Below are 25003 nucleotides of genomic sequence, written 5' to 3' on the forward strand. Positions count from 1 at the left end.
GCAGGTTCGACACCACCGCGTCCTCGTCCTCGACCAGGCTATCCCCGTACTACCACCGCACCCGCAGCCCCCGTCACTCTCAATGCAATCAAGGCAGATATCGTTGCCCGCAACAGTGATGTGACGGGCGCCGCAACGGCACCATCCCAGAATATGTTTCTTCTACCCATCGACAATTACGCTCGCCCGGTCGCCCGAACTCCTCTTCAGAAATCTCCCAGCGATCCCAACACAAGCAACGGGGTGAATGGCAAGACTGCAATTGCGGATGGATTCAAGGCCGTGCCATCTGATATGGACGTCCCATCTGCTATGGCCATGAATGGCATGCTCTCCAACAGTGCCGCAGCAGCCCTGGCGAACACATCTGCACTACATGCCCATATTCAAGAGATGACCACCAAAAGAATAGCTACGTTGGAATATCTGCGGAAAGCCCACGAGGGAAGATCCTTCTGGTTCAACACAGTGCGGTTTGCAGAAGCCGACATTTGCAAATTGCCCTCCTACACTGTCACAAGACTATCTCGACGGGCTATGAACTATATGCTTTTGGGAATGTCATTGCCCATCATCATCGATGTGCACCCGCAGTCTCATGCCCAGAGCACAGCGTCCACGATGACAGCAGTCGCACAAGACTATCTAAGGAGCCTCAATGCACTACTCACCGAATTTGAATCCTTCCAACAACTACATCCTCCTGACGGAAGTACCGCAAGCTCCCTGAGTCGAGCCCGCATTCCACAAATGTTCAAGAGATCAGGCACGATAGCAAGACCTCGAAAGTCAAGTGGACCAGTCTCTGAGATTGGTCTACCGATGCAACCTCCCACCTCCTCACCGCCGAGCATGCCAGAGGGTGGACATCATCATGTATCACATCCTTCTATAGACACCACTGCTACAGGATTGACTTTATCTTCCACCGCAACGACACTTGTCACTCCCTCCCCCTCCGCGCCGTTGTCCTCTGGCAATTTCCCCAGCGCTTCGGCTTTCCCTCCTCCAGGGCCGTCCGACGCACCCAATTCGACTTTACTCACCAATGAAGGGCCCTACACTTATCTTCAAACACCCCCTTTACCCTTCACCCCGGACTTCTTCACTGTTTTTGCCACACTATGTGACGTCCTCATCGATACCTATCAGCGGTTGATGCAGATTTTGACAGGCCCCAGTGCATGCACGCCACTTGTGAGCGATCTATTTAACAAAGTGGATGCTCGAATAAGAAAAGTGATGATTTCAGCTGTTGTCAGGGAATTTGAGAGCGCTTCACGGGAAAATGCAAAGAGAGAGCTGATGGGCGTGCAAAAGGTGGTTCTGGTTGGATTGATGGCGTAAAGCTTCGTGGTCTACAAATAGTACTCCTGGAATGCTCGCCACAAGTTTAAACCACGTGAACGATGATTGCTTGGTTCGCAAGGCGTTGGGAGATCGATGCATTGGCAAGAGAGATGAAGTCTGATGAAGTCTCTGTACGAGTAGAATATGCGCTGACACCCTTACGTGGAACGCCTGGGGATGGGGGTTCTCCTAGCGATCAAAGATCCATTCTCAGGCCTGTGTAATACTAGTGGACTGATGGCGCTGGTGTGGCGCTCATGAGGCTGGGATGAGGGAATGGGATGGTGTTACGAGTGAGATAGATCTAGGCCTGAGATCTCCTGAGGGCATTATCGGCCGTCCAGATCCCTTCATGAGCTGGCTCGTAGCCTGTAAGTCATCAGAAGACCTCTTGCCTCTGACACTATCTTTTTTGGTTTTCATGCAGAGAAGTAGTCTCGTGAGTCTCTGATGGCAGGGTGGACGTAGTGCTCATTGGTGGGTGAATTGGACAGGAGAATAAGGAGACAGACAAAGTAAGTAATATCAGCCAGCTGCCCCTCATTGCAGGATCCCAAGATAACCAATTTCTTCAGGGACCACACAAGCTCGTTCCAGAGAGCGGGGGAGTGCCCGGCCAAAGCACGACTATTTGTCGTTTTGTGTTGCTGCTGTTCGAGATCAGGGGTAGATCAAACGGATGGGCAAATTTGTGGCAGTCTGGCAGTCTGGCAGTCTGGCAGTATGTTGAATGAAGTGACAGGGGCTGTGTTGGATGAGCTTCAGCCGGCTCCCTTTGCGAAGAGCCCACACAGAGATCCCAATTAAAGCCCTCTGGCTCCAGGTAGCTAAGTTAGTGCCCGCGGGCCTGAAGGTCTTTACCCATTGCCCAATTCCCACAGGCTGACCCCTCGCTTTTGTGCTAATCAACTCCGACAATTTGCCTGGACTTTTAGGTATCCTGGACCCTGAGATAACTTAACCAGTCGTCTAGACCGTCGCGCAGAAGTCAATTCTCCTCCCCCAGGAAAATCTGGCGTTATTCATGCAATGTTCCTGGCTCCTAAGGCCCAGTTTAGGCTCGAATAGGCATGGTCATCTCACTCTTGGCACAACCTAAAGACCCAGAAACCTTCATCGTCCACCCATCACGCGCACCTTCACGTCTGCGTTCCCGCGGTTCAGAACTGCCAGATGCGCCGCATCGTCCGTCAAATCTTAATTGCAGTCCCTTGGACCAGACTGGCGATTTTCTCTTATCTCCCCGTTGGAGTCTGCCCATGTGTTGCTCTTAACTCTTCTCACAATCGTTTCTGTAATTTGGATGATTTCATGCTTAACATCTACGTCTAGCACAACCAGCCATCATTCATATCCCCGTCGAAATAACGGACCCGAAAGATTCATCTCGGTTGAGTTGCGGGAAGGCCATTCGAAAATTTTGTACATAACTTATCACTCCCACATTCATATTGGTGCTAGTCGGCCGTCATGGGGATCCGTCGTGGCCAGGCACTCGGCCTCGCGCTGAGCGTCGTGGTCATTTACTTTCTCTTCTTTGCGGGATCAGACTCGACCGATTTCCGGAGAACCACTGAAGCATCTCTCGCGCGCCGCCGCGGCATCCTGCGTGGTACCCTATCCGATGTAGATTTGACTGCGCAGACCAACCGAGAACTGCAGAAGATTCTCGATAAGCAGAAGGAACTGGGCGGTCAGAGTCGTTCGCATTCCAATGCTGAAGAGATTGCCGTTGCTGGACGAGTATCCATGCCCAAGACGAACGACAAACCCAGATATCCCGTTGCCAGCGGGCATGGTGGCACCTCGGACGGAAAGGGCGCAGAAGCTGCTTTGGATGCACTTCACGACAAGGAAGAAGCCCTAGATGGCGAAAGTTTGGCTCGGGAGGAGTTACAGGCTATTCTCAAAAAGAGTCCAAGTAAGAGATCCATATAATTCTGGAATCTGTTAACATAAACTGCCGTACTGACCAGCACTGCCTCAGTCATCATCTTTTCAAAGTCCTATTGTCCCTATTCCAAGCGCGCCAAAGCTCTCCTGCTTGAGACCTACACCATTTCACCTACTCCTTATGTTGTGGAGTTGGACTTGATGAACCAGCCTATCCCCAGACCTGCACACCAGCACCATCTTACTGACGATGATGGAGAGGGTGGCGATGCCCCTCAACCCACTATCGGTCGCAAGCTCCAAGACCTTCTCGCGAGCCTCACTGGTCGCCGAACAGTTCCCAACATCATGATAAATGCACAGAGTCTGGGTGGCAGCGATGACATCACTCGCCTTCATGCTGACGGTACTCTTGCTGACGAGATCAAGAAGCTCGGTGGAAAGAGGATCGTCAGCGTCGAAAGGTCAATGCATAGCGAGGAGACTTGATGCAGTCAGTCCGTCTGCTTCTCCCGTGTCGGGTTTACTGCATTGTGAAATGTGGCAGCGGCGACTGCTCGGTTTCCGCCACATCCTAGCCCTCCAAGCTGCTGAGTTTCAAAGTTTTCCGAGACATATGGTGGACAGAACTGATGGGCTTGAACGATCCTCAACTGTGCACGATGTTCAACTCGTACTCTGTGCGGACTCGGCAATCCTATATGGGTCCCCTGCGACGCCTCAAGTGTCCGCGATTGCCCAGGAACAGTAATGGTCTTGTTCGATGAGGGGACACCGGACCCATGAAAGGACTGGGCCTTTCAGCGGGTCGTTTGTTGCCTAGTTTGAGCTCTACCCTGAGCGGGAGAGATGTCCATCGCTTGAATCGTGTCCCGGAAGTATCGACAACACATCATTGTCACCATGGAGAAAAACGCACCTTTCAGATCTTCCACATTAGCCAGTCCCGCCATTTGCTGTCCTGAAGTTCCCTCATGGCATACTCAACGTGTTCGTTGAGGGCGGTTTTTCCATCAATGGAGTCAACATTTCGAAGCATTATATGATCCTCCTCCATCATGGCAAAGATCTTTTCGAGATTACCTCGGCTGTTTGAAGGAAGATGTCTCCTGTTAGCTTTCAACATCGGACTTGGTGATGGTCACCATCCAGCTCCGCACACTGTTCGAATCTTGGTTTGAATCTGCGACAAGACCAGACCAGAAGAATCCCTCGTCTACTCTTTTCACCATCTCGTCACTGCAAACTTTGAGCACCAAGATAGAATCACGAACGATTCCTCGTTGTGCCTGGTGATCGCCATTCTTCGGTCTATGCAGACCTGCCTTCTCTTTGCTTGGAATATTGGAGACTCTTTCCGGTCTAAAGATGCGGCAATGCACTTCGGCCAAACTCAGCATCACTCTGGTTTTGCACTGGATTTGGGCTACTTCTCCATCGAGGATAATATTACCCGAGCTAGCATCAGAAATGCAATGTTTGGAACGCTCAGCATCGACATCTCCACTGGCTTTTTTGTTACTTCAGGTAGTTGAGAACAACGATATATTTGCTGTCATGCTGCTGAATACGACTCTATTCCTCTTCCCGCGTATTTCTTTCCTTGAAACTTCCGGTATTTTGGTCTTCGTGTCGTCATATTCGACAACCCTCAGTCAAGACTGCTTTGATGGGCCGTGCCTGTGCTGACCTGACCCTAGTGGATGTGTTCACCGGAAAGCTTTGACTCCTGATACGCAGGCGTGGTCTCGCTGTGATCTTAATCAATCTGTCTCGGAGTCCAAATATCCGCGCTCTCGTATGGCTTGGTTACACAATAGCATTTCATATTGATGAAGCTCCGAGGAGCTCTCCCTATTCGCTAGCCTTGAGCCGTGCGCCTGTAGCGAAAGGAGCGGGCCCGGTTCTCCCTCCTATCCGATGAAGCCTCTCAAGTTAGTCCTGGTAAGAGTGGGTGTCGTATATGTACTGTGCAAGGGATACTTAGTATGCGTTGTCGTCGTCCCCTGGCGGTTATGCCGGATGTATCCAGATCCAGACTCGGAGCAACTAATGATCGATCATGAACCGGCCGCATTCATCATCTCGCTCACTTTCAACTCCTACAGGGGAGCGCCTTGCAACATTTGCTTTGATCTCGTCCTGCTAGGCATGTAGCTTGCTGCGTCTATACATGGCCTGTAGAGCCCAAGTCCAACTCAGAGCTGAGGAGGAGGGGAAAAACCGAGAATGGGTAATCTCAAGCACGGCTAATCATACGTTGAGGTTGTGTAGGCCCTTGTAAGCTTTCGGGGGAGGGAAGGGAGGAAATGGTAAGAACAACAGGGCCGGGTCAGTAGCCACTGCGGTATCTCATCTTCCTGACACCTTCACAAGGCCCCGTGATGTGGTGGTTCACACATACGCACCAATTTCAGGTGTGGCAGATGCGACTTTCTCGGTGTTTGACTTTTGGAGCATGAAAGAAGCTGTGCTCATGTCAGCCACAGAGAAACACTTGCCGAAGTAGAAAATGCTCTGCCAAACACCGAAAGTGGCGGCTCGCTGTGGGAGTGTCTCGTCGGGCAATGGGTTGTTGGCGATCGTGTGTTCTGGTGGAAAGTCAAGATAAGGCAGCCCCAACTCCTGATACGTTTCAGCCTTGGGCGCACGAACCCATCTCTGGCTCGAGTTAATAGGGCTTCTTGGGGAAGAAAACGAGTTGCGAGGCTTTGGTGGGCGACCAAGAAGAGAAGACGTGTGATCACGTACCTAGCGTCTACGCAAAGCATACCTCCTGTATGATTAGGGGCACCGAGACCGCGTCATGGGAGATCATGTCTGTGCCACAGCAGAGCACAGCCCGGCCGACCCTCTACTTGTGAGAACAGGCCCCATTTCTCCGAGCGATGTCTCTTGGACAGTGGGTAGCTTGTACGGATAGGTGGTAGAGTACAGTACCAAAGGTCAACTCAACCGATATCTGCGTTGCTGGATCCGAACTTCTTGCCTCTGTCGATCCGCCCACGTGCAATGGGACCGTCCATATCAGAGCAACGTATCAAGTGACAGAGTTGACATGCGTGACCGTTCCGTGCCTGTATGCGTGTTGAATGCAGAGGACACATTATCCACCCGGGAGACACCAGGCGCACGGCACGACGCGCAAGGCCAGAACCTGTCAAACATGGGGAAGTTGGGTCCATGCATATGGTACAGACGACCTACGATCTTTCCGTTGTGTCACAAGAAACACTCCACCCCTCTGCATCATGTCAAAGGCTCGTGTACCAGCTGCAAGATTTTGGAGAGGCCGGGTGTTTGTATTCAGTATGCATGTGTAGGTGTGGGTGTGTGGGTGTGAGAGCCACACAAGCATGCGATAGAGATCTACCCCGTGCTGCAATCTGGAATGATCTTCATCCCTGAGGCAATCCGAACCGCGGAGTGCTGTACGTAAATACAAATGTTTGATGCCCTGATCGACCTCGCATACATCTCCATTCAGATAGGCTTTCACTAACATTGGTTAGGAAAGCGGCACGATGTTCAAGGGTAGAGCGGGGAGGGACGGACCTTGTAGGGAGGAGGGGGGAGGGGGAGGGAGAATACACAGTATGGAGTACCATTCGGGAAAAAAATCACCCCCACCAGGGGTGAAGGTTTACTCGGGTACGCAGGAACAGAGGAGTACTAGTATACTCGTACAGTACTAGTCCTAAGCGAACCCTAATGCGGTTGATACCTACTCCGTACATTGCAAGGCATCTAAGGGAGAGGAACCGTGAAGAGACTCGGATAACAAAAGAGGCACGAAGCACTAGCGATCGAGGGCGAACTGCTTATGCAGGGGAAGTTCGGTTTGATTTCCAAGAACAGAAGGAGAGGGAGGGATAGAGAGGGAGGCGAGGAGAAACTAAGTAACCGAGGACAAGGGGAGGTGAGAAGAAGGAGAAGAATTGGCAGCATGGGAAATTTGAAGCGATTGAAGCGAAGCACATCATGACACGGGATGAGGTACACAGTGCCGAGCCCAATCACAAGTATCCTGGATGTACTTGGCAGCGGCAGCAGTAGTGGTACTACTATCTATGTACATAGTTCGTAGCTTCAGTGTCCAACTGCAACGGGCATTACAGTCTATCTTCCTATGTGAGGACTCCGAGTGTATCCATCTCCCATCGTAGCAGAGTCAGTTCTTAACGTTCACTCTTGATGCCCGGTTCTGGGGTTTGTCTGGTCTACTCTATGCCTATGTGCTCCGTACGAGGTACGTCGCACCCTGCCTTGGGTTGCACTAGGCATAGGGCGGGCTCGGGTCTGAAACTCAAAGACGAAAGCGAGAGGAAGACGCCGATGGTCAAGGATGCGAAAGTGATATCTTTCGGACCAGGTTCTGCAATTGGCATGAGAGCCATCGAAAAAGTAAAGAGGAGACAAACCACGCACGCTGAAGTGGCAGCCTTGATGACCTCCTGTTTGGACCAGGATATCTTTTTTCAGACCACTTCCAGACTGCAGTACGAGTAACTCTCGCCTTGAACTGCCCTCTTTCTCCCTCTGTTCCCTTGCTAGCTGCCGCCCGCGCCTGCTTCTCGTAACCGAGATCTGTCACTGAACGCCTCCCCGTTATCTCTCCCCGGCCGCTCCCTGCACGGAGTATTTCCTGGAGAACAGGGCGTTTCTTGCCCGCCTCAAGTACGAGTGCGGATACCTGTCCGCCACTGTCAAATGTTAGTGACACACACATATCCACCTTCGAGCGGTCTGCTCTTGCAAGCCTGTGCACTTGTCATAATTTCATCACGATCAGCCTCAAGCCTCAACCGCCTCGGTTGCATGCATGTCTCTCAGTCTCGAGCGTCTAGACTTTCCCTCCTTGGAAAAAGCCCGAGGGATTCCAGTTGATCACCCAAGCTCCCCCCTGCTTCGGGTTCGGTGAGTGATTGTGATCGGCGCAGGGGTTTAAAGAAGCTTTATTTCGACCTTACTCGTAAGGCCTCGTTTGTTAGTCCTTTTGCCCGCCCAAGCGTTAACGCTCTGTACATGACCGGTCCTCCCTGAGGGCTGCTCACGAGTTCCGAGTACGACTCATGCGAACGAGTAGTTTGTTCTTAACAGCTTGGAGGCAGTTCAACAGGGGTATCTGAAAAAACCGTTGATCTCTAATCTCGCTTCGAACCGTGCTCAGCATCACGAACGATACCTTTGTACTCACTGTCGGTCACTGCATAAGCTCGTTCTAACGCCACGAGTCACGACACTGGCTTGCGGTTTGGAATACGACTATGGCCTCCTATCTGCGAGGGACCTTGGCAAGAATCGCCATTCGAGTTGGTTTGCATTTGATCTTTTTTGAAAATCTTCCTCTTGGAAGGAGCAGTACTTGGTAGTCTCTCTGTCTCACTCTTTCCTTCCATAGTAATCTCTCAATCAAAACTCCCAGGACGAGGTGCAATGCTGTGGCAATGGACAATCTTCACTCACACGGTCCATGGTGCAAAAAGTATGATCTCTAAGGGGGCAAAGGGCAAAAAGAAGGTATTTCTCACATCCCGTCGACAAGGCCACTGTATATGAACCAACAACAAACTTTAGTGGGCATTCATAACAAATGATAGCCGACTCGGCCCCGCCGTTTTCATGGTGGGCCAAACAAAAAACATTAAGAAAAGCTCAAGTTGGGGTATGGTTCTGCGCTCTCTCCGCATAATCTTCGTAATGCTAGCAGCATGTCTGTTCCAACCCGACCTGTTGGGGATATGGGCAAGGAAAAAAACAATAAAATGGTGTGAAAATGGTGCTCCGTCCATGTCGACGTCGATAAAATAATATGACCCTCTCTCATTCTGCGAACGCCCTCAACGCCATGCCAGAAATAGTGACAAACACCTGGTTCGTAGCACGTCCGCTGGCCTGCGTTTCCAGATATCTCTTGGCCAAATCCCGCTCTGAAGAGAGTTCGCTGTGTCCAGCTGCACGGGAGCCTAACAACATGATGCTGTAAATGGTGTCTCGATTCTCTTGGCTGTCCAATAGTGGTCGGATTTGACTCAAGATAGCTGAAGGCACACCGTGTCCGTTGGGGTGTTGGTTTGCTGCCGCCGTTTCAACCAACTTCCAAAAGTCATCGGATCTCTTCATGGCTTGCTTTTCAAAGGCTCTCGTTTTCGGTTCGGGGTCGGCTTCATATTGATGCACGAAATCGGCAAGTGATGTTGTAGGACTGCTGAATGGTTGACCAGTCAGAAGTGCCCCCAACGCTCGGCATCTCCGTGCTAGCTTATCGGTTTCCTCTCCGCTTGAATCCTCAGGTCTCACACAGAGTTCAAGCAATGCCCAGGTCACCCGGGCTTCCTGACTTGCTAACGTGGCAATATCAGAATTGGACGTGTCTGTATGGTTACTAACCAATGTTAGATACGCGAGGACGTTTCCGAGTTGAACCCGATCGGCACATAATAGTTGGAAGCCTTCTTTTGCAAACCATTTAGAGGAACCAGACTCCAAGACTTTGTCGAGACCGGGGGCGAAGGCAATGTCATAGATCTTCCGGATAGACTCAAGATTGGGCACAGAATCAGGCGGAATAGGGGGAACAGTGGGAACTTTGGCGCCGGCAATAGTACATATGGACTCAATCGTCCGCCGGTCTGGACGCGAATCGAGGTCTGTCATTGCTATACTGTTCCGGGAGTTAGTGAGATGAGATGAGAGATTTGATATCGAAAGTGTACGTACGACGTCCAGTCGGAGGATACGGAAGTCCAGTCTGAGAAGGACCGTCCATGTGATATGGTTGGTTCAGGTGGGGCAACAGTTGCTCTGGTGGTCTGGGATAGGGATACTCTGTATGATCACGAGGCGAGCTGTTGACAATGCCTGAATTGTTGTGCGTCGAGATAGGAGGGCTGATGGGTGTGGTGGTAAATCTCCTTGATTGATTGTTGACGGCTGATGTTGTTGGTGTGTGGTTGGCGTGCGAGTTATTGGCTGAAGATGACGGTGCAGGGTGAATGGAATGGGGTCCTTGTGACTGGAAGACTGGGTCGTAACCTTGACACACACGTTTACTCTTCATACAATTCCTGCACTCGGGTCGACCTTCGTCACACTATTCAGTTGAGAAGATGAATCGTTAGTTTCGGCAGGCAGTAGGGGTTAAGAGACAAAAATAGAAGGAGCAAGGGGAGACGCAAGTGCACGCGAGGAAATTGGATCCCTCCGCCCCCGCCAACGAAGATAGCTAGCTAGAGACTCAGATAGTCAATGCGCAATCTCGTGGCGAGGAAAAGCCTCGTCAGGTCAGGGGATCGCTTGTACAAGTGTGTAGCGCTGATGTGCAGAGTTTGGCAATGTGGGAAGAAGATGAGCTCAGGGACGAGGAGTGTTTGAGGTTGCGATTGGATTTGTGTGTGCCAGGCGAAACTGTAAAGTCTGTGTGCGTGTGCGTGGGTGCGTGGGTGCGTGGGTGCGTCCGCGCCCAGCATGCGAGGATCGCCGGACGGAGCGAGGGCGGTGGGGGGAGGGGGGAAGGGGAGGTGGAAGGGCCAGGGCAAGGGAGAGGGAGAGGATAGGCTATGCGGGCACCGGGCACAAGAGGAGAGCCAACGTTGGCAAGCCCGAGGGCCGCGAGGCCCCCCAGGGTGGTCAAGTTTAGGCTCTTAGGCTCTTAGGCTCAAGGCACAGGCCACTAGCACTCCAAATTGGTTTGTGCGTGGTGAACTCCAGGTGCGCCACCATCACCACAAACGACCAAGTGGAGCACGTGTAATCCTGCCCCCAAGCCCCAGGCTCACACCCAAGCCCAACCTGCCAACTGCTCGGCCCGTTGGCTCATTTTGGGACGCGGGAATTGCAACCGTTGATAATGCACCAACGCTCGGACAAGGCTGCATCTGGAATAGAATACAATCATGGAAAAACAGTACTCACTTTGATACGTCTCTTCCGGCAAGTCAGGCACCCTGTCTTAGTCCGCCTTTTCACCTCCTTGGCCTTGTGCCGAGTCGGGGCGACAATGAGGTTGGGATCGGTTGTCGAGGGCAGTGGCATCCGCCCATGCATTGGTTGGTAAGGCGAGTGAATGCCCGAGGGGAGGCCTGGGTATATAGGTCGAGCCTGCATGTATTCGTGCCCTAGGGGAGGTGGAGGCGGGGGTGGTGCAGGTCGTACAGCATACGGATATGGTAGCGGTGGTAGCACACGTGGCGCCGCTGGTGGAGGTGGCGGTAGCGGTTGTATCACATCTGGCGATGACCTCTGTACTGTCTGCGCATGGAAATCAATGCTGCTGATGGGCGGTAGACTGATTGAGGCCGACATTGGTTGTAGTGACCCGGAGGTTGAATATGAATAATTCATCGACTCGTACACGGGTGACACCGCCGTCCCCAGCGAGTAGCCTTGAGGGTTGGGGGGATAAGGGCTGATGAACTCCAGTTCAGCTGCCAGCGATCCAACGCTGATGAACAATGGCCTTGCCGATTTGTGTGTGGTTGTTTTGCGAGGGCGTCTTCGTCACCTCTTTTTTGGAGCGCGGGTGAATTTGTTTTCTCCTCTAGACAAGCGAGAGTACACTCATTACTGAATCAGGGTGAAATGGTCAGCGTCAGGTATTCCTCGAACTCTTCGCACAACAACTGGAAAGTGTTGTCGGAGAAATGGGAGCAGGATGATGTACTCAGAACAGGGACGACGTGAGTGATCTCGTAGGAGGGTGCAGTGGGTAGCAAAGCAGGAATGAACAAGCAGCAAGATGCAGGTAAGTAGGCGACACAAAAGAACGATCCAAGGCGAGAAGGGATAAACCTGGCCTGGACTGGGATAGGGAGCGGATCTTGCCAGTACCGAGCGGAGGACAAGACTCCAGGCAATTCAAGAGTCAAGACTTCTATTGATTGCTAGCGTTGGTGAAGGCCTGCACCATAGTAACATGATGCTGCTCTATTGCAGCACAACAGAACAGGGCAGTCCAGTGGCATGGCTGGAAGGAGGATGAACGCAAGACAGGGCTCCTCTAGACTAGCGGTTGGATCCCCTTGATGGGTCGTCGCCCGTTCAGGCCCCGTGAAACAATTCACTGTCTGTTCTGGGTCTGTCCAGAGTCTGGAGGGAGGCGGACGGGGGGGTGAGGGAGCAGGAGGATACTCTTCTCTCAAGGCGACACGGACGCCCAAGTGCCGGAGCAAGAGGGAAGCAGTGAGTGCTGAGCAGGAATCAGACGTTGATGGGATGGCGAAATTGGAACGACACTCGCTTCGAGTCGCTTCGAGTCGCTCAGCCGCCCTAGACGACAAGCACAGTGAGAGAGCGAGGGTGCCGCTGCAACAAAGACCCCTCTGCCAAATCTTGAGAGCCAATGCGATAGCCCATCAGCAAAGGAATGGGGCCTAGAGGAGCCCATAGCCCGACATGTCCACCGGTGCTTTGCTACTCATCGTTGCTGGCGAAGTGCAACCCATCCCTGCTAGCAGTCCGTCCCTATCCATCCCCTGGTATCCCAGTCAAACGGGCGTCTCGCTTAGGGCATCTCCCGGCGCCAGACGACCTTAGGCTCGAGTCTAAGCAAAACGAGGTGCCTAAAGCGTCAAGGTGGCCTCGAAGAAAACCTTTGTCGTTAGCGTCCGCCGGCCAGCGCGCCCTCGCTCATACATACTGCTCTCCTTGGCTCCAGTCCCTAGCCTCCTAGCCTCCTTAGCCTCCTAGTGCTCCCACTCAGTCGACTTGCAGCGAGCGAGCTCTGTCTATCATGCATCGGAGAGCACTAGCTAGACACGGTAACATTGATTTCTATCACCGCACCAAATCATCCTCCTGATTTCGACATGGCTTCCTCTCCAATGCGGCAAGTGATTGAGAGCTGTGAAAAGCACCTTGTTGTTATGAGACCATGAGACCATGAGACCAGAGACAATGTGTCAGTGGAATTGAATTGGCGGAGTGCACTTTCCAGAAGGGACATGACACTGTAACTCGAACTGGGTGGAACTAGATTTAGTTGCCTTGGTGGCCCACCCCCCAGTCATGAATTCATCATCGCCATCACCCATGCTGACTGGGGCCCACCACAAGGGACAAATAAAAGCCGGTGGAAAGCTGAACTTGAAGCAAGAGATGACGGGGACGAAAAACACAATACTGGTAAGAGAACATGGAAGTAAACATACTAGTCCTGGAGAGTCCGTTGCAAACAATCCACCATTCCACCATTCCACCATTCCACCATGCATTCGCTCATTACTCGTAATTATCAACTGACTTCCGACATCCTTGCCTCTCAATAATGTTAACCCACCACTGCCCTCACCGTTCGGCAAGCTTGTTGAAACGTTGCCGGTCGATCTGATGTTTGGTTTGATGCCCCGTCTCGCTCGTCTCCGTTAGTGACTTGGTTGACTCGTGGAGTGGTGGATGTCTGATCTCTGAGACCTTCCCGTGCTCGATACCCACGTCCAAGAGCCCCAGGTCCAACGTCCAGGGGATCGGGACTGGTTCCCTCCAAGCGGTCACGATGCTGCTCGACCGTTGCCAAGCACCTCTAGAACCCTGCTAGTCAGTTTTCGAGAATTGGTGCACTTGGGGCCTCGTGCGAGGTCAGGTAGCTGGTCGTACCAGTACGAGGAGCTACTCGTAGGCGGTGGCCATTGCTGTCAGTCCACAACTCCACAGCCGCTCGCCACTCTCGACCAGATTGGCAACCGATCGCAGGGAACTGGGAAAGGAACCCCATCCATCAGCCATGGCCCATGACCGCCCATCAACCCACAGCCTACCGACAGCCTACGGGTACTCTGTACAGCCCACGGCCCATCCACACCTGCATCCCGCCAATCTGAATTTAGCTTTTGTGGCCCTTGATAACCAAGATGCTTTTCAATGTGACCATGTCAGCATCAGATCCTTTTCCCCAGTAATAACAGCAGTAATCCCAACTCAATTCCTGGTATTCCTCGTTCGTTTCCTGACGGAGTCCTCGACTCGTCCTAGGGTCAGGTTTGTACGGAGCAAGCCTGCCTGCCACGACTCCCTGTCTCCCTGTCTCCCTGTCTCCCTGTCCCCCCTCCCCCTCCCCGTTTTCGTGTTCCTGTCTCTTTTCGTGTGTCCGGCCCTCCGCACTCGGCTTTTGTTCAAACCTCGGTGGTACTTCTCTCGCACCGAACTGCCCCGCTAGGCAATTTCTGGAGAGTTTCGACAGTACAAGAGATTGGCGTGTGTGATGAGCTGTCGATTGTCGAAACGGTGGTTTGATCACCACCAACCCCGTTACGTTGTTACTGATTGAAACACTTTCTGAAAGATACCCCTCCCCAAGTCCCAATGTGCTGCCAGAGGACACTACACTGCGCCACGGTTGGTTCGATTCCGAGGCCTCCGTGCACCTGTTCCCAAATGACCGCCACAGAAACCGTTTGCTCCACCAAATCTGGTGCACGGACGCCCTGTGTTCCTTGCAAAGTACCCAATCTCAGCTCCCGACGCTTTGTTTTCGGTGTGTGTTTGGCCCCTTTGACCCTGTAGGCAGATCATCCTCATGGTGCAGGTGCTCGGTACAGTTTGACAAAGTATGTAATCGGCCACCCGCTACGCATGATCCTCCGCATCTGATCCGGTATCGAAACAGCATGCATTTGTCAACCATTTGTCCTTTCATCTGCTTTCGTGTTACATGAGCGCTACCCGTTAATACGGCAAATGCATGAAATTAACAACCTTGAGACGCCAGATGTAGACCTGGAGATTCTTCAGGGGCATGGGTGTCATGGTGTCCTTGTTGTGCTCAGATGGTGCCCTAGTGGCGCCTAACAGCCTGTCTGACCCTGGTCATCTTCTTGCAGAAAAAGTAGGGCTGTTTTCGAGAGCGATGAGTGTCATCGGAAGCTTGACTGACAAGAACTTACTGGGCTATTTCTGCATGCCAGGGATATATACGGATACCTGTTGGTCAATGCTGGACAATTCTCCGAACCACCCTACCGGGGTCGACCACTGGACAGGCAACCGAGCCCAATCGCCAGCCTGGAGCCTTTGCCTAAACAACAGCTTGCTCGCCTGCACCGCTTGTGTAACCCTAATGGCTAGGCGCATGAGCTGTCGCTCGCCCCTTCCCCTTCGAATATAACCGAAGGGTCTGAAATGACTCGAGTGTCCATCGGCATTTGCCATTGGGCGAATTGGTACCCTGTGGGTAACCTTTGCCCGGGTTCAAAGTCGCATCTTCGTAAGTGTCGGCTATTCCGCGTGCCTGTTGCTTTGAAACACCGCCAAGAGGCTCCCAGTGGCAGCCTAGCTCCAAAAGCGCGGGTGATCCTTTACATCCTTGAGTGCTCGATAGACATCTCGAACTGGTGCTAGTCAGTGTCTTCAATATCGGAATATTGGTCAAAAGTGTAGTGCTAGCTGATTCATTTTAAGGGTAGATGAACACGCGTACAAGGAGTGTTTCGTATGAATTCCAGGATTTTGCTGCTCGGAAAGTCACTTCTGAGTACCCTCGCATGTTGGGTGGTAGATGCGTACAGAGTATCATCTCCTGTTGCGTCGCGGCCGCGAAGTTGTAATCAAGGAAGATGCTGGCAGCCTAGTTAATAGAAGGTTTGTCTCCGTCATCCACGGGTACCTACCTGATAGCGGCTGCAACCCCGTATTCAGCTCGGAACGGCCAATGCTTCCTACACAGCATGCTGCAGAAGGTACTGGATCATGTCCACGTGGTCCACCACGTAGTGCAACCTCCTACTTGAGACCAACAATGACCAATGATGCTCCTAGGAAACCGTAGCAAGGTTCAGTCCATACCAAAATGCAATCTGTGTCTGATTGATGTTCCCTGATCGGTCATCTCGCTTATCTGGCTTTGTCGCTTCGTCTATGCCTCTCCGAATGGAAGCATCACTGTGAATGCTCGAAATACCTGTAAGTTGGCTCACGACACCTTGGCCTTCCGCCGCTTGAACACTGGCATTGGTAACTCTTCTGGAATGTTGTCCACAGCGGCCCCTCTTTGGGCACGACACAGCTCTTCTTTCCTGAGGACATCATCCTCGCTTTTGACCACTCTACAGGGCTGCCCTCCCTCCAGCTTGACAGGCGTTGAAGCCCGATCGCCCGCGGCAGCGAGAGGGGTGACCTTGATTTGATCAGCAGCCTCAACGTGACCCTCTGGTGATCTAGATGGTGGTGCTGTGGGTTTGTCTCTCTTCGCCGTCGAAATTGAACCAGACAACAAGCCGTCCAGATCTGCCTCGTCATACCCAGGGAATCGCCTGGTTGTGGCGCCCCATCTAGGCCTCGCGACTATTCCTTCTCTTTCTCCTGTCTCCTCCTCTTCTTCCTGGCCTTCCAGCTTCCGCTTCTTGACGCCAACGCTTAGGGGCTGTTCTCTTTGTTCCTCAATGACGGGCTGATTGGATATAACAGCCCAGTCACCAGCCATGGCCATCTCAGAGCGGACCTGTTCGGGGACTTTGATGCCTAAATCGGCAAGCTGTGCCCATTGTCTTTTCTGATCCGCTGCTGACTGAAAGACTGGAGCTGATATTCTGCTGGGCTGAGGGGCAGGCTGTGCGCCTGAACCGAGGGTGTTGGCAGGATCGGAGGATGATGAGCCAAAGGTGCCTTTCAGACGGTCAACCTCTGCCTTGGCCCGTTGTTTATCTCGCTCAGACCGTTCATGACCGTTCTGGATATCTCGGAGGAAGCGTTTGAGGTTGCTCTGATGCTTGGCGGTGCTTTCATGTTGCTTGCGCTCAAAAGGAGTGTCCTTCACATAAGTGCTACAATGTTTGCACCAATACTTAGGCTAGTCGAATGGTCAGTACATGTTAGGGAGGTAGAAGTCTGGGGTATGGTGATGTCCTGCTTACCGTTGATTTCCAGTACTCCGACATTGTTATTTGCAAGTCAAATGTGGGAATGAGGTAATACTGAGTGCGGCTGATGGGACTACCGGAAGTGTCCTATGACATAGGATAGTTTTCCCGGTTGCCCACGCGTAATCTTGGAGAGGCGGGAGAGGTGGTGGCGAAATGTTGGAGACTTGGTGCGGAAAGACCAAACACGAAATCGATCGAAGGCGCAGGCAACCCGCAGCAAATAGAAGGCACGGGGAGCGGGAGGCATGGCCGCGAGGGGTAGGGGAAGACGAGCGAATTTCGCCAAGTCGAGAAGGGCCGTGGCTGCCGAGAGAACAAAAAGACGCTGTGCGAAAAACTACCCATTGTTTCTGTCAGGCACAATGTTTCTGAGCACGACTGTAGTGTCGTGACACACAGGCGGTTAATCGGTGTTCAAATGACAAAATCACGTGCCCCTACATCTAGGCTAGATATCCCTAGCGAGAAGATACACCAATCATAAGCGACTCAAGAAGCAAGGACCCCGAGCTTGCCCGTTCCGCTTCTTCCCTGCGCGAAAAAGTTTGACGAAATCTCGTCTTCATCTTCCCTTTTACCCGTCGTTTTCACCCCAGGCCCCAATCATTGAATCGCTCTCCACGTTTATACCCATCAGATATACGTTCTTTTGTTCAGTGCTGAACTCATCAACTTTGTTCTATAGACTGACTTGACATAGTCACCACTTGAAGCCGCATCCGAGTCTTGCACAGGACAATAACCTTAAGAGAGGAGCTTCCTATTGGCACACCTTGTTCACGCGACATACACGTCCCCTTTACCTCCATCCTCGATTCAATTGTCATACTACAAGATGAAGATCTTCTCCTCGACCTACACCTTCGACTATTCGTGGGAGGAGGTGACTACAAATAACTGGCGGAAATATTGTCCGTGGAACGACAAAGCCTCACACGTGCTTGGCGTTGACACATTATCCCGGCATGTCGATGCTGCCACTGGCATCCTGCGTACCGAACGATTGATTACATGCAAGCAAAATGCGCCCCAGTGGGTTCTGACCATTCTCGGTGGCGAGACTACAAGTTATGTCTACGAGGTGTCTTACGTGGATCCCACAACCAAAAAGGTCACCATGGTTAGCACAAACATGACATGGTCCAATCTTCTGCAATGTCGAGAAACGGTGGTTTACCAGCCTTCGACGTCAGATGCTAATGGGAAGACCGAGTTCAAACAAGAAGCCAAGATAGTTGCCCTGTGTGGTGGGTGGCAAAAGATCCGGACCAAGATCGAAGAAGCCAGTGTAGAACGATTCCGGGAAAATGCAGCTCGAGGACGAGAAGGTTTTGAGATGGTCCTCGAAATGTCCAGGAGAGTGTTTGGCGAAGAACGTGAGAGGCTTCAACTTGGACAGGCGATTGTTATTTAAGTCGGACAATGTTCCGGCTGCGATTGAAGATTTGGTTTCGACCATACCACGATTAACGAGCATCACTTAGAGCGAGAGCATCGACTGGCGTATAATATTTATTACAGGCTGCGGAAAAAAGAAACGGGCCTCTTATCGGCTGCTTCGGACGTCGGAGATGATCCAAGCAAAAATTACTTATTTCTGGCTTCAGCAAGGCGTTCAGGATTGGGATCGGCTTGGGAAAACACGGGTTTTGCCGAAGACGTGACGATACCACATATACCACCTTACTATTTTATTAGAAGAATAGAGAAGGAGAAGAGCTAGAACCTCAGGGTACTATTGTGACATTACATAGGAAATCACTCCCATCGGCCAATGGAAATGTTTAAAACTAGCTACATACCTGATTCCTCGGTGTTTTGCACCTCGTACGTGATGTTGGATGCTAGGAATGTGAGCGGCAATCGGCACTTCAGTTGTGACAGCTCAATGTCTATTTCTGAGATCGTCTGTCGGCCACGGCGTCCGTCCAAGCTGTGATAGCTGAAGAATGGGGTACCTGTGCACCCGCATAGTTCCGAGTTGCGGTCTAAAGGGTTCGAGGTACCTGGGAGATGGAGATGCAAGGCTTACAGGACAAGGCTCTGGGAATTAAGCTGCCTGCGCAGACCTTCGGCTCTACACGTGAGTAACTCGTTAGATTAGCGGACAGAGTCGATCACTTCACTTGTTCATGAATACGAGGAAGCATGGAAGAAGGACCAGTGCAAGCCAACGGACGCATTCCACCCTCCTGCGGGAAATTTACCCGCGGGGCCACGACTGGTCAAGGCGGCTGCACAAGGACATGAACCCTTGTTCGGTTCTGGATATCCTTACTCCTGAGCATCCGGCACAAATCAGACACCCTTCCTCTCTCCAAGCGTAGGGTCCGTGGTTGCTTTGAGGAAGCGGTCGATCACCCTACGCCCTCCCTGGCATTAGCAGCCTCGCTTTGGGACTCCTCCTTGCAGCCAGACAGCCATACACCCATTCCCATCCCCCTTTCTCCAATCATCCTGCCCTTCTCTGCCACCTCGTACGGAGTACCTCTTCTGTTTTGCTGAATCGACTGCTCCGCAGACCGTATATCCTGTCTGCTATTGAATCATCCACTCCTTCCATCCCTTCTGTCGCAAGGCACAATATCATGGCCAACCACACCCTTCCACAGCCTTAATCAACGGTTCTTAACTGTGGCTGTCGCTTACACCAGAAACCTTTGAGCAAAGTCAAATTTCCTTGGGATCATCGTCTAGCCTAGTGCCACCGATTGGCCGCGTTCCCGTCCATCCATCCCATCCCCATCCCGGTCCCTCTCCTTGAATTCTTGTCCATGCACACCGTTTCACGCCTTCACTCTCTGCATGCGCTCGAGGCATGGAAGTCAACGGTGCAGCGCCTATTGACCACCTTTATACCTATACATTGCCTCCACTGTCTCTAGATCCAGCCATTCCTTCGCCGACCTTGGACTTCTCACGACCGTCGCATATGCGCTATCACTCCCGCGACAATTCCGAATCCGTCCAGGTCATTTCTTCTCTCATCGACTCATTGAGCGCACTCTCCGCCGAGGCCAGGCGTGAGCTGCGAGACGACTTTGAACTTGACCAGTATACAACTAATTCGCACCCTGCACGAAATCAGACTCCTCCCGTCTCCACCGAACCCCCCGGTGCAGATGATTTGGATCGCGACCTCCATGACCCCCCTTTAATCGATGACAGCAGTGACGGAGATGTCGCCGCAGCGCCCGTAATCCGCTACGCGAGAAGGCCTCCTGTGCTGTCCAAAAGGTCAAGCCGGTCCAGATTCTATTCTTTGAATACATCCCAGCCTGGTCTGGCTACTCGAGAGTCACAACAGAGCCTCCGTTCCCGTGCTGAATCTGAAAGCGTGGGGGTCCCCAGCATTGAAAGAAGACACGGGTCCAGTGCAAGTTCCACCTTCTCATTGATCAGCGGCTTCAGTGTTCCGCGAAGACACCCGACCAGTGAATCCATACGGGAGATGGCCACACGCCCAGTTGCTCCGAAGCAGATCTCCTCGGACAGGCGGCGAAGAACCGAATCCCTGTACAGTGTTGACCAAGACAAGGAAATCCGCCATTCTGCTCGATCTTCATCCATTGACGGCCACTCTGCCACGGGAATGCAAGCTAGTGATAACTACGCGCCGGAAAGTCCATCCACGGGTGCGCTAAGTCGTCTGAGTAGGGGCGATCTTGGAAACCATATGATTCCTTCTCGTCGTTCATCCTTAAGACGAAGTGTGTCTGGACTACCCGAGAATTCTCTGGAAAATTACAGATACTCCTTGCCTACAAACAAGCTCAAGGAACTCAATATCGATACAGATCTTCTTGAGAGTGAAGATTCCACAGTGCGAAGGATCCGAGAGCTTCAAGAAGCACGGGAAAAGCGCCAGAAAGAATGGCGAAATGAGGCACGAAAATCCGAGAGGGCAGCTAAGAGACACACCATTGCAACGGCCAAGGTGTCAAGGCGGTCTAGCCCTTATCCGAATTCGAGGCTGTCTGTAACTGAGGTCGTAGTCGAGACCCCAGAGGGAGAAAGTCCGCTCGAAATGTCTGCTTGTGTTACAGCTGCAGACCTAGCAATGATGCCGGTCATAGTCAATGATCCTCAAACCCCCTTGTCCGCAGTGGCGCCATCGCACACCTTCCCCAACAGCGCAGTTCCATCCCGGACAAATAGCATTTACGGTTCCAATAAAAGCCCGGCGGCACATCTCAAGCGCAACTCGACGACCAACTCGATCAAACAAGATTCGAGCTTGTTCGAACTCAAGACTATATCTGATGAGGTTGATGCGTTTCTGGGGGCACCGCGGCTTACGCAGAGGATTCGGCATCCCCGGACTGGCCGAACCATTGCATTTTCAGAGGTCGGAGATCCGAATGGATTTGTTGTTTTGTGTTGTGTTGGCATGGGGCTGACTCGATATCTGACCGCCTTCTACGACGAACTAGCACGGACTCTTCGACTACGGCTAATTACACCAGATAGACCTGGTGTTGGAGAAAGCTCATCCGTGCCGGAGGCATCCTGCACACCTTTGAATTGGGTGGACGACGTGGCGGTGATTTGCAGCCAGTTAGAGATTACTCGATTTTCGCTTCTTGCCCACTCTGCCGGAGCGATATATGCTCTGGCCACGGCTCTAAAGATGCCCCAGTACGTCCGTGGGCGAATTCATCTGCTTGCGCCTTGGATACCTCCATCACAAATGCCTAAGGGAGCGGCTTTAGGGCCTGACTCTCAACCAATCGCAAACCTCCCTTTGTCCCACAAGATTTTGAGCGTGCTCCCGGCACAAATCCTTCGGGTTGCCAATTCCCGTTTCTTGACAGCAACCAGTGCCTCTGTCGATGCAAAACCTCTGAAGAAGAAGAACAAAAATCTCGAAACCTTCGATACTTCCATGGACTATTCGTTCCAGGATTTGAACGAGGACAGCCTTTTTGAGAATACTATGGCCGACATCGACAAGGAAAATATCCCAACGGGAAGTGCGGGCAGATCCCGAGGGATGTCGTGTTATCAAGCCAACACTGAGGCTCTGAAGCAACAATCAAATGGAATCAAACTACCAGGCACTGACTCAAGGCGTCAAACACAATACTCGGTCAAATCAGCGATGCCAGCATCGCGGCCAGTGTCTCCTCGATTGACAGTGGAGGCCCGACACGCACTATACAATAAAACGCTTACGCACCGAATCTGGGCACTGGCTACACAGAATGCCAACCCGGCAACTGACTTGGTGGTCTGTTTGGAACGGCGTAAAACCATAGGGTTTCGATACCCTGAGGTTACTCGTTCCGTGGTAATCCATCATGGGGCAAAAGATACTCGAGTGCCGCTCGACAACGTGCGGTGGCTGCACAGCGTGATGAAACGTTGTGAGCTGAGAGTGTTGGACAATGAGGGACATGGACTGATGGCGTCCGCATCGGCCATGTCAGCCGTTCTTGGCGAGATCGCCAAAGAATGGGAGGAGTGGGAGAAGATAGCATTGGGAAAGGAGAAGAGAAAGAAGGAAGATGTAGGCTCGACACATTCAAGGGGAAGGTGATGTTGAGCCCGCTGCTAGCGTGTTGATAAAACGATCTTGGTTGGTAGCCATCGTCCGGCACGAATTGAGCGAACTTATACTAATCGAATATGGATGTGAGGGAAACGGATCCCCGTGTATACAAGGAAACAGTAATAATTGAGAGGCATGAAAACCGGCGTGCGTGACTGAAGATCATGACCTTGATCTCCTGCTCGTGATATCGCCCTCAACGTCTCCTGGGCGCGACCCTCGACCCTGTTCACCGTAGGCACTGAAGGCGCTCAAGCGCTTCTTAGGCTGCGGCAGTAAGTGAAGCCCAAGAGAGTCCCGGACATCGTCCCCTGCTGCCTCTCGTTGCCCTTATTGGCCTTGACCTTTCTCCGATTTTCTGTTCCCCTCCCAGTTCCGCTTTTTGCTTTCATCTTGCATTCTGGTTCCAACCTCAAGTCTCGTCACCCCACTCCATGCCTTTTCTTCGGATCCATGATAGAACATAATTTCACTGCAACAGTTCTTATCTTTTGTTCACGCTTCCTCTCACTTCCTACAACCTCTGATCGAGCCACGGCTGTAGCTGAATCGCGACACTCGAACATATAGGCCCTCAATCTCACCGTGCCCTTCATGAGCGAAATCACGGATGCATGGGAGGACGAATGGTCCAATGTTGCTGATGTATGTGGGATGAACGCACCGTCTTCGCCCCAGCTCCTCCTGATGTCCATGTGTCTCACGCGTTCTACCAAACAGAAAAGGCCGCCGTCCCAGGCTCCCGAATCGAAAAAACCGTCCTCAAAAGTCTCGAAGGCCCAGAAACGGGCCCAACAGGCTGAGTTTAACCGACAACTATGGGCTGAAGCGTATGTTGCATAAGCTCGCTGGATCATATCTGAAAATTTCCACTGACGTCTTGATTCAGCGAAGGCCCGAAGCAGACAAACTATTTCCTCGAATCTCGAAACGTGGTGCCCCTTCGCTCAGAATTCAAGCCCCCACCTGTACTTCTCTCCAGAAAAGGACCTGTCATCCAGACACGCAGACCAGCTCCAATTGGAGTAGAGGCTCTAAGCCTCAACGAGTCCACATCCTCGCGCAACAACGAGGACTCGTCCGAGGATGAAGAGGATCACAAAGCCAAAGAACTTAGCCTCGCTGAGCGCCAGGCCCAAGCGGTAAAAGACCGTGAGGAGAAGCAGCGGAAATACGAAGAACGGAGGCAAGAATTGTTCGGAACGACTTCTAGCAGCGGAAATACCTCGCAGCAACACTTGAACAACGCCAATACTAGATCTGGGACATCCACGCCGTCCAGCTTGACCCCACCCGGCTCACGCTCGGCGACTCCAAATCGTGGCGGAAGGGGCAAAGGAGGCAGGGGCGGTCGCGTTCCTGGAGGTCCCGGATCCAACACGTCTACAAGAAATCAGTCACGAGGATCCCAGCATCGAGAATTGTATGACCCATCCCATACTCCAAAACCAAACCGAGAAGAGTCGCAACATGCTCGTACCCCCGACATCCACCCGATTCGCACGCCTCGAGGGCCAAATGGCAGCGGTAGAGGAGGATTCGGTTTCTCGAGTTCCCGTGCCGGCCATGTCTCATATGGACATCAAGCACATACCTCAGCTACCGCCTTTACGACAAGTTTTAACACCACAGTTTAACCACCTGCGGTGCTGTATGCATTACGGCAATACACAAAGTCTGGAGGAAGCACCAATCCACGCGAGATCATGCCAAGTATAAGCTCCATCAAGTCAAGATCATACGCCTTTCTTAGCGACAACGGTAGGCTATGACAACAGACAGATGCAAGACTAGCCGCCTCAATATCCCCAGCTCCCGGAGCACATCCTGCCGGCTCCCGTTTGCCAACTCGCCTGGCACGGAATTTCTCTCTGGCAGACTCTCTTCGGGCACATAACACAAGATGGACGCCGCAATGCAATTTAGCTCTTTCGCTCGCCACCGAATCCTAATGGCATGTGCACTAGCATGTGCACCTGAAGTCTCGACTCCGGACAGCCCACCTCCTTCGGGAAAACCCACTCTTGCACAGCCCCCAACGCAGTGCAGACACTGACGATGAGGGTATCACAAACAGCACCACCTCGTCCACTCGCCCTCACATATCAAAAGGGCTTAAGAATCAGCTGAAATGCATAGCGAAAACCACCGCTGGGACCGAAACATTGTTCTTGGAAGCCGAGTCCGGCTCCAGCTAGAGCTTTTTATTCATTTTCATCGCGGAACCAAAAGCTGAAGCCATAACAGCCTAGAGACTCATTGAAATTAAAGTGAGCGAGTCCACGGGGACTAGTCAACTTCATTACATGCATTTACCGACCATCGACCAACCGACGACTTAGCCAGATGGTGGCAG

At 52.2% G+C, this 25003-nt stretch overlaps 8 protein-coding genes across 8 annotated transcripts; 5 read left to right on the forward strand and 3 right to left on the reverse strand.

Moving 5' to 3' along the window:
- Nucleotides 1-153: 153 nt before the first annotated feature.
- Nucleotides 154-1347, forward strand: A1O9_07649 (uncharacterized protein; the record flags this gene model as incomplete). The annotated part of the gene is made up of 1 exon (XM_013403204.1): nt 154-1347. The coding sequence occupies one exon, from the start codon at nt 154-156 to the stop codon at nt 1345-1347; it is 1194 nt and encodes a 397-aa protein (XP_013258658.1).
- Nucleotides 1348-2820: 1473 nt separating this feature from the next.
- A1O9_07650 (uncharacterized protein) lies at nt 2821-3732 on the forward strand (the record flags this gene model as incomplete). Its single annotated transcript, XM_013403205.1, has 2 exons — nt 2821-3271; nt 3338-3732. 2 exons carry the CDS (start codon nt 2821-2823, stop codon nt 3730-3732), a joined length of 846 nt encoding a protein of 281 aa, XP_013258659.1.
- Nucleotides 3733-9066: 5334 nt separating this feature from the next.
- Nucleotides 9067-9900, reverse strand: A1O9_07651 (uncharacterized protein; the record flags this gene model as incomplete). Its single annotated transcript, XM_013403206.1, has 1 exon — nt 9067-9900. One exon carries the CDS (start codon nt 9898-9900, stop codon nt 9067-9069), a length of 834 nt encoding a protein of 277 aa, XP_013258660.1.
- A 1251-nt stretch (nt 9901-11151) lies between these two features.
- On the reverse strand, nt 11152-11574 carry A1O9_07652 (uncharacterized protein; the record flags this gene model as incomplete). Its single annotated transcript, XM_013403207.1, has 1 exon — nt 11152-11574. A coding segment is annotated over one exon (423 nt), but the record flags the coding sequence as incomplete, so codon positions are not given.
- A 4573-nt stretch (nt 11575-16147) lies between these two features.
- Nucleotides 16148-17111, reverse strand: A1O9_07653 (uncharacterized protein; the record flags this gene model as incomplete). Its single annotated transcript, XM_013403208.1, has 2 exons — nt 16148-17023; nt 17088-17111. The coding sequence occupies 2 exons, from the start codon at nt 17109-17111 to the stop codon at nt 16148-16150; spliced, it is 900 nt and encodes a 299-aa protein (XP_013258662.1).
- Nucleotides 17112-17931: 820 nt separating this feature from the next.
- A1O9_07654 (uncharacterized protein) lies at nt 17932-18510 on the forward strand (the record flags this gene model as incomplete). The annotated part of the gene is made up of 1 exon (XM_013403209.1): nt 17932-18510. One exon carries the CDS (start codon nt 17932-17934, stop codon nt 18508-18510), a length of 579 nt encoding a protein of 192 aa, XP_013258663.1.
- A 1404-nt stretch (nt 18511-19914) lies between these two features.
- A1O9_07655 (uncharacterized protein) lies at nt 19915-22635 on the forward strand (the record flags this gene model as incomplete). Its single annotated transcript, XM_013403210.1, has 1 exon — nt 19915-22635. The coding sequence occupies one exon, from the start codon at nt 19915-19917 to the stop codon at nt 22633-22635; it is 2721 nt and encodes a 906-aa protein (XP_013258664.1).
- A 606-nt stretch (nt 22636-23241) lies between these two features.
- On the forward strand, nt 23242-24284 carry A1O9_07656 (uncharacterized protein; the record flags this gene model as incomplete). Its single annotated transcript, XM_013403211.1, has 3 exons — nt 23242-23292; nt 23368-23477; nt 23537-24284. The coding sequence occupies 3 exons, from the start codon at nt 23242-23244 to the stop codon at nt 24282-24284; spliced, it is 909 nt and encodes a 302-aa protein (XP_013258665.1).
- Between the last annotated feature and the right edge of the window lie 719 nt (nt 24285-25003).

Source organism: Exophiala aquamarina (genome assembly GCF_000709125.1).
Source record: "Exophiala aquamarina CBS 119918 chromosome Unknown aczIA-supercont1.6, whole genome shotgun sequence".
NCBI lineage: Eukaryota > Fungi > Ascomycota > Eurotiomycetes > Chaetothyriales > Herpotrichiellaceae > Exophiala > Exophiala aquamarina.